Source organism: Eleginops maclovinus, chromosome 10 (genome assembly GCF_036324505.1).
Source record: "Eleginops maclovinus isolate JMC-PN-2008 ecotype Puerto Natales chromosome 10, JC_Emac_rtc_rv5, whole genome shotgun sequence".
Lineage (NCBI taxonomy): Eukaryota > Metazoa > Chordata > Actinopteri > Perciformes > Eleginopidae > Eleginops > Eleginops maclovinus.
Genome location: NC_086358.1, coordinates 14,943,777 through 14,952,668, shown reverse-complemented (window position 1 = coordinate 14,952,668; position 8,892 = coordinate 14,943,777). Strand labels below are relative to the sequence as shown.

The 8,892-nt window shown below is 53.1% G+C and overlaps 1 protein-coding gene across 1 annotated transcript; it reads right to left on the bottom strand.

Annotated features, from left to right (window-relative positions):
- Positions 1–3,826: 3,826 nt before the first annotated feature.
- Positions 3,827–8,747, bottom strand: LOC134870370 (uncharacterized). The gene is made up of 2 exons (XM_063892517.1): positions 6,976–8,747; positions 3,827–6,945 (listed from the first exon to the last, which is right to left on the bottom strand). Exons 1-2 carry the CDS (start codon positions 8,413–8,415, stop codon positions 4,141–4,143), a joined length of 4,245 nt encoding a protein of 1,414 aa, XP_063748587.1. The 5' UTR covers positions 8,416–8,747; the 3' UTR covers positions 3,827–4,140.
- Between the last annotated feature and the right edge of the window lie 145 nt (positions 8,748–8,892).

The window sequence follows — 8,892 nt, the reverse complement described above, 5'->3', positions numbered from 1 at the left end:
AATAGAGTCGGCTCATCCCCTTCTTGTAAACAGCGTCAGTGTTGGCCCTCCAGTTCAGTCCATTGTCGAGGTGCACTCCAAGGCAGACATGTGGACTCGAGTCACATGACTTGGACTCGAGTCAGACTCGAGTCATGATTTTAATGACTTCAGACTTGACTTGATCAAATTCGGCATGACTTACGACTCGACTTGGACTTGAATACTATTAACTCGAGACTTGACTCGGACTTTGCCTCTTTTACTTGTAATGACTTGACATGCCTCGAGTCAAAAGCTAAATTTCCTGATCATGGACATCCTTCCCTGCAATGCGAACCTGCGAAGCCCCAAAGACCGCAAAGTGAGAGAGCCGGCAGGCAAGTGCGAGCAATGCAATCATGTGGTGGATTTTGGCCTTTTTGGATTGGATCAGGGACCTAACCAGCGTGATTGGATAATCCCCGGGTTTCCCCTCATTAATATTCACGATTTCCCCGGATTTCATCTACGGAAAAGATGCAATTGTGCCACGGAAGGGAAGCCTAGTCGAGAGCTGTCCGTCTGGTCTGCGTCTCTCTCAGTTGCAATTGGCAGGTTTAAGATCCAGATTAGGTTCATGGTTGTGAATTATCTATGTAAATCGACTCTATAGATAACACGTTCATTCTACATGTTGAATGATGATAGCGTAATACAAATATAGGCTATACATACAATGACAAAACTGCCGTGGGCGATATGTTATCCGTATCCTTTGTTAAAATTAATGTTCAATAGCTCTATGCCAATGGGAACAACAGAACGTGCGCATTACATATGGACCAATGCGACACGTTCATTACGGCCGTGGACCGATAAACACTCAGTAGGCTACCGTACGCACACCAACCGGCATTTGCGTGTTTAACACCTTGTTTAACACCGTGTTTAACACTGGCGTTACCGCCGCTTAACTTAAATAATGAAGAACTGCTTTTAATTACGACTTGGCCGAGATCTTAACTTGCTGTTCATGCGTTTCCCATGAATAGCCTACCACTATAACTCGGAGCGGAGCAGGATATAATGCGCATGTGCGACGTTGCTAGGCAACGTGTACAAAGGCTGGGGGGGTGGGGGGGGGATGGGGGGGATGCCCCCAGACCCCCCTACAACGGTTTAGTTTGTCACCTTTTTCAGCCCTTCTGAGTTTGCAGGTATGTACACAAATAACTAAGATTAGGGAGGTGTACTCTGTCTCTCTCTCTGTCTGTCTGTCTCTCAAGCGCCTACCCCCAGCACCTTTCATTGTGTGTAGTCATGCTGCTTAATTGTTATGCAGATTAAACATTGTTTTATTGAAATATTAGGTTTCTTTGTGATTTAAGCAAAATGTTGACCTACTGTAACTGGCATCCACTGAAGCATCAATGCCAGTTACATGCATCCACACAGTCCATGCCTCACTAGTCAAGGCGCTTTACCAACTTTAGGATGACAGTGGTGCCTTCCGTGCTCATACATTTCTAACCCACCATTCACACACAATACTTTGAAGGTCTTTGGGCGCATGCGTATATACAGATATATAAAATATATGCATAGTTTAATCTGTATGTATAAAAAAATACTGAAGATTAGGTTGATATGTTGAAATTGTGTGATCGTTAGTCTGATAATGGCATTATTAAGTGAAGAGTACATGATGACTTGTTCAGGACTCGAAGAAGCTTGGGACTTGGACTTGGACTCGACTTGGCTTTGGTGTTACTTGGACTTGGACTCGACTTGCCCTTCTCTGTCTTTACTTGGGACTTGACTTGGACTTGACTGCTGAGACTTGGGACTTACTTGGGACTTGCCAAACAGTGACTTGGTCCCACCTCTGCTCCAAGGTACTTGTAATCCTCTACCACAGCCACATCCTCACTCAGAATGCACAGGGGCAGTGGAGACGTCCTTTTCTTCCTGAAGTCAATGACCATCTCTCTGGTCTTGGCCACATTTAGAAGCAGATGATTTTCCCCCGTCCACTCCACAAACTCCTGCACCAGCGCTCTGTACTCCTCCTCCTGTCCATCCCTTATACACCCTACCACTGCAGAGTCATCCGAAAATGTCTGCAGATGACATGACTCTGAGTTGTATTTAAAGTCAGAGGTGTATAAGGTGAACAGGAAAGGAGACAGCACAATTCCCTGTGGGGCTCCTGTACTACCAACCACAGGACACTGCCCAGCCGGACATTCTGTGGCCTGTCTGTGAGGTAGTTGGTAATCCTGGCCTGTCTGTGAGGTAATCCAGGAGATGGTGGACGCGTCTACCCTCATATCCTGCAGCTTGTCACTCAGTAGCCGTGGCTGGATCGTGTTGAATGGACTGGAGAAATCCAAGAAGGTGATTCTCACAGTGCATCCCGATCCATCCAGGTACAAGTGAGCACGCTGCAGCAAGTAGATAAGGGAAATCCAACCCCAAGCGAGGCTGAAATGATCTCACCTGCGGTCTGAGATGGGGGGTGCAACCTCTTTTCCGACATCCCCCTATAACGACATGCCCTTATTCCGACATGCCCCTATTACGACACAATTTTAGTACCGCTATTCCGACAGTTTAGTACCGCCATTCCACCCAGGTGTGTCGGGGCATCGTCTTTCTTTCTTTTTTGTTTGTGTGTCTTTTTAACATATTCAGTTTATTTTGTATAATATAATATAGCCTATTGTTGTAATGGATGCACTGACTGGTTGGCACTCAATTTCGTTGTTGTCCGATCGCCCTGCATTAGTTCTGCAAGGGAGTCGCTCAAACAAAGTTAAAGCTCTGCAAGCCATCGAGCTGTAGACCGGAACTGATGGGATGACGATGGAGAGACTTGGAGGAGCAGTGGCGGTGGATTCGGGAGGGCTATCAGAAGCGTCTATGAGGGAGGAGGGGGGCCCTGCGTGTCTGACAGTGTCAACTACCGCTCCGAATGCTTCCACCAAGTAGAGCTATGCAGACCCACCGCACCATGTCGGAATGGCGGAATGTTTGAAAAAAAAGGAAAGCGCCGCTACTGCGACAATGGAAAAGTTTTTCTCGGAGTAGTGGCACGTTTAAAAAAAGATGGAAATGCCGCTACTCCGACAATTAGACGTCAATGTCGGAGTATAGGTATGTCGGAATAGCAGCGTGTAACCCTGAGATGGGACAAGACCAATGTTCCCTCTAATTTTTCAAGTGTCCGAGCATACAGGCAAGCTCCCTGAGCACCACTGTGAGCAACATCAGATGTGGCCTGGCTGAGGGTCCTGTTCTGGAAGAAAAGAGACACATACACCTTTCAGACATAACATTTTGTTCACATTAAAACATTCACATTTTGCTCAATGACATGTGCTGTAGCTTGTGATACAGTTTAAACTCCTGTTACTCTTTGTCTGTAAAATATATAATTAGTTTTTTTTATTAGCATTTCTACTACCCATAAATTATCTAGTAGTAACAGCATTTAATGATTAATATCCATAAATAAAAAATCGTAATAAATGTCACTAGAATATGCACAAATTTGACTTTAATTTTACCTTATTTTTCACGTCTGTCCTTTTCACTTCTCCAAGGGTTGTACACTTGATGGCTTCGTCTGCTTCTTGCTTTGACTTTATGCGCATCAGCTGGTCCAAATGTGCCACTTCAAGACGATTTCTGGATGCTGTTCTGATATGATTCATTAGACTAAATCCTCTTTCACAATCTGCACTGGAAGCTTGAAATGTAGCACAAATATCCACAAGCTGTGAGATCTCCTTTAGCTCCTCACATCTAAGTGCTGCAGCAACCATATCTGAGAATGTGCTGATTGACCCCTTGTGAGCGGGATGGCTCAGGTAACAGGTAAGAGACGGAAGCGTTCGGCGTTGGGCAAAAACAATGCGTTTATTGGTTGAGAATAGTGCCCACAACAGGCAGCTCCGCGGTACTTTCCGAGCGGGGAAGGCCAGGACGGGGTGTGTCGTCTTCCCAGGACCCAGCCTACTGCAAGACAGATCAGAACCAGGTTACCAACATGCCTTATATTAAACGCCTGATTACCTGATTCCGATCAGCTGTCTGGTCTCCGGCCGAGCCACTCCCCTCACCCCAGCAGCCGGCGCTCTAACCACACCCGGCTGCCACATACCCCCACCGCCCGACTCAGGCCGGGATCCCGCCGGCCGACAGCCGACCTCCCCCCCCCCCCTCCGCCGAGCGGGAGAGGAAATCGGCCACGACCATCCGGTTACCCGGCCTGTGGATCACCTTGAAGTTAAACGGCTGTAACGCCAGATACCAACGAGTGATCCGGGCGTTGGCATCCTTCATGCGGTGGAGCCACTGGAGCGGGGCATGGTCCGAATAGAGGGTGAAAGGGCGCCCCAGGAGGTAGTAACGCAGGGCGCCGACCGCCCACCGTATGGCGAGGCACTCCTTTTCCACCGTACTGTAGTTCACCTCCCTCTGAGCCAGCTTACGGCTAATGTACAGTACGGGGCGGTCGACCCCCTCTACCTGCTGGGACAAAACGGCCCCCACCCCACTGTTCGAGGCGTCGGTCTGCAAAACAAAAGGTAGAGAGAAGTTAGGGGTGAACAGAAGCGGCTTTCCACAGAGGGCTTTCTTAACCCTCTCAAACGCCAGCTGACATTGCTCCGTCCACTGGACCGGATCTGAAGCACCCTTTCGGGTCAGGTCGGTCAGAGGGCTGGTCAGCTCCGAAAAGGCGGGGATGAACCGCCTGTAGTAACCGGCCAGCCCCACGAACCTCCTGACCTCTTTTTTCGTCTTGGGCACCGGACAGGCAGAAATGGCGGCAGTTTTCTCTATCTGTGGCCGCACCTGCCCGCCGCCCAAGTGGTACCCCAGATACCGTACCTCCCTCCGCCCAACCGCACACTTCTTTGGGTTGGCCGTGAGCCCCGCCTGCCTCAGGGACTCGAGCACTGCCCCCACCTGCTGCATATGCTGCCCCCATGTCTCACTGTGGATGATGACATCATCCAAGTAAGCAGCAGCATATGCAGAGTGGGGACGCAGCACTCGGTCCATGAGCCGTTGGAAGGTGGCTGGAGCCCCGAACAACCCGAAAGGAAGTGTGACAAACTGGTACAAACCGTACGGAGTGGAGAAGGCCGTTTTTTCCTTCGACTCTGGAGAAAGGGGAATCTGCCAGTAGCCCTTGGTTAAATCCAGTGTCGTATAAAAACGAGCAGTGCCTAGCCGGTCCAGGAGTTCGTCGACCCGGGGCATTGGATAAGCATCGAATTTGGACACCTCGTTAACCCTGCGGTAGTCCACACAGAACCGGATTGACCCGTCCGGCTTATGTACCAGCACGACAGGGCAACACCAGTCACTGGTGGACTCTTCTATTACTCCCATCTCTAGCATAGCCTGAAGCTCCGCCTGAACAATTTTCCTCTTGTGTTCAGGCAGCCGATAGGGCCGTGAACGAATGGCCACGCCCGGGGGCGTTTCTATGCGGTGGTTTATGAGAGAGGTACGCCCTGGCAGCGGGGAGAACACGTCGGCAAACCGCCCTTGCAACGCGGCAACGTCTGCCACCTGACCGGGTGAGAGATGGTCGCCGCAACAGACCGGGGCTAATTCGGTGTTAATAATGACCTCCGGTCCCAACTCATCTCTCTCTCTCACCGTGGTGGCCAGAGAAGCAGACGCCACTTCCCTCCATGTTTTAAGGAGGTTTACGTGGTAGATCTGTGTTGCTCCCCCCCTGTCAGAACGCACCAGCTCATAATCTACGTCCCCCACTCGTCGTGTGACCACGAAGGGCCCTTGCCACTTGGCGAGTAATTTGGAGCTGGAAGTTGGGAGTAACACAAGTACTTTATCTCCCGGTGAAAATTGTCTCAGTTTCGACCCTCTGTTGTACAGGCGCTGCTGACGTTCCTGAGCCTGCAGCAAATTCTCCCGTGATAACTGCCCCAGTGAATGGAGTTTTGCTCGCAGGTCCATAACGTACTGAATTTCGTTTTTACTTGTGCTCGGACCCTCCTCCCAGTTTTCTTTAAATAGGTCCAAAACACCCCGTGGCTTCCTGCCAAACAGCAGTTCAAAGGGAGAAAATCCCGTGGAGGACTGAGGCACCTCCCGCACTGCAAACAACAGAGGGTCTAGCCATTTATCCCAATTACGGCTATCCTCGTGAACGAACTTACGAACCATGTTCTTTAGCGTTTTGTTAAACCGCTCCACCAGGCCATCGGTCTGTGGATGGTAAACACTAGTCCGGATCGAGCGGACGCCCAACAGTTCATACAGCTCGCGTAGTGTGCGTGACATAAATGACGTGCCCTGGTCAGTCAGGATCTCTTTCGGGATCCCGACTCGGGAGATTATATGAAACAGTGCCTGTGCAACGCTCTTTGCAGAGATATTGCGCAACGGCACTGCCTCGGGATATCGTGTTGCATAATCCACTAGGACGAGTACAAAGCGATATCCCCGTGCACTCCGGTCTAATGGCCCGATGAGGTCCATACCAACTCTCTCAAAAGGCACCTCAATTAATGGGAGTGGGCGCAGAGGCGCTTTTGGGGTGGCCGGCGGATTAACCAGCTGACATTCGCTGCAGGATGCACACCACCGCTTCACATCCGCGCGAATGCCCGGCCAATAAAATCGGGCCATGATCCGGTGTAGTGTCTTATCGTACCCTAGGTGACCTGACATGGGGTTGTGATGAGCCGCCTGGAAAATCATTTCCCGACGGCTTTGTGGTACCAACAACTGAGTATTGATCTCTCCTGTCTGTGTGTCACGGCTCACACGATACAGCCTGTCCCTAATAACAACAAAGTGGGGGTGTGCGAGTGCTGTGTTTGGGTGGAGCTGGGAGCCATCAATACTCACCACCTGATCGAAAGCGTGCTGAAGGGTCCCGTCCCTAGACTGTTCGAGGGGGAAATCCTCAACCGGGAACACCGGCGGGGGCAGAGGGGCCTCCCCGGCACCCTCCGGTGGTAGAGGGACCTCCCCGGCCCCCTCCGTGTCTGTTCCCCCTTCGTCGCCGTCAGCCGCTTCGCCACTAAACACAGCACACCACTCACATTTCCCTGACTCCCGTGAACGCACCCCCATAGCCCTCGCTAGCTTAGCAAACCCCGGCCAATTTGTTCCCAAGATCAGAGGGTGCGTGAGGCGAGTACTAACTCCAGCCCTGACTCTATGCTTTTTTCCCCTAAAAGATATTTCCAGAGTCACCTCCGGGTACTGGTGAATATCCCCATGCACACACCTCACCTTCACCCACGATGCTTCCACCAATGCCCCCGGCCGAACCAAGCGCTGATGGATCATCGTCTGATTACAGCCCGTGTCCATCAGAGCCTGGTGGGTACCCCCCTGTATACATACCGGTATACGGTACGTCCCTTCTAAACCGGGGGAGGCAACTGGCGGTCCCGCAACCCGGACCAACTGTCCGACCTCCATCATGGGACACTCCCGCCGGAAGTGGCCGGGCTGCCCGCACCGCCAGCACTCCTGCCCTGGCGCCTGAGGAGCCCCCCGTGGTGCCGGACGACCAGAGGCGGAGGCTGGATCCTGGGGAGAGAGAGAGAGAGAGAGATGAGGTAGGGCTTGGGTGGGAAGGGGCCGGGTCGTGGGTTGAGGGGAACGCGGTGCAGCGGCTGCTGTCGGGAACCTCCTCCTTGGGGCTGGAACGGGTCGGTCCGCGGGGACGACAGGTTGTCGGGGCTCCTCCTTCATGCTCCGCTGGGGAAGCGAAAGGTGGTCCTCCGCGAGGACGACGGCTGCCTCCAGGCTGGCAGGGCGGTGACACTGGACCCAATTCGCCGTTGACGATGGCAGCCCGGCGACAAACTGCTCCAGTGCCACCTGCTCCATGACGTCCTCGGCGGAGCGCATCCCCGGCTGAAGCCAGCGCCTCGCCGCATCGAGGAGCTGCTTCGCGTAGGAGAAGGGGCGGCCAGCGTCCTCGAAGGGAAGGGCCCTGAACCGGCGGCGGTGTCCCTCTGGTGTGCTGCCGAGCCGGTCCAGGATGGCCCTCCGCAACTGCTTGTACTCATGTCGATCAGACGCTGGCAGGCTGTGGGCGGCTAGCTGCGCTGCCCCGGCCAGCAGGGGAAGAAGCCGCACAGCCCACTCCTCCTCCGGCCACCCGCACGCCGCCGCAGTGCCCTCGAATATGTCCAGATAAGCCTCTGGGTCGTCGTCGGCTGACATCTTCTGGAGGGCAATCTGCGGCGGCCGGGCGGGGTTGGTCACTGGCTCGGCCTCCCGGGCGGCCGGACGCTGCAGCAGCTCCCGCAGGAGAGCACGGTCCTCCCGCTGGCTGGAGGCGATTACGAGGAGAGCCTCGCTCTGCTGCCGTTGTAGGGCCGTTGTGCTCTCCTGCATGAGGGCGAGACGCTGGAGGGCCTGGCCCAGCGGGCTTTCTCCTTCCGTCATCTGAGGGGTTCACGTCCCTGCTCAGGCGCCACTGTGAGCGGGATGGCTCAGGTAACAGGTAAGAGACGGAAGCGTTCGGCGTTGGGCAAAAACAATGCGTTTATTGGTTGAGAATAGTGCCCACAACAGGCAGCTCCGCGGTACTTTCCGAGCGGGGAAGGCCAGGACGGGGTGTGTCGTCTTCCCAGGACCCAGCCTACTGCAAGACAGATCAGAACCAGGTTACCAACATGCCTTATATTAAACGCCTGATTACCTGATTCCGATCAGCTGTCTGGTCTCCGGCCGAGCCACTCCCCTCACCCCAGCAGCCGGCGCTCTAACCACACCCGGCTGCCACACCCCTGTTTGAGTTTTTGCTTCATTATGTACTTGAATTCAGCATATTGACTGTTGATGGCCTCCATAGACTGTGGGTGGTTGAGAATGGCCTCATACTTCTTTGCCAGTGTGGCAATGTCTGCTTATCCATAGTCA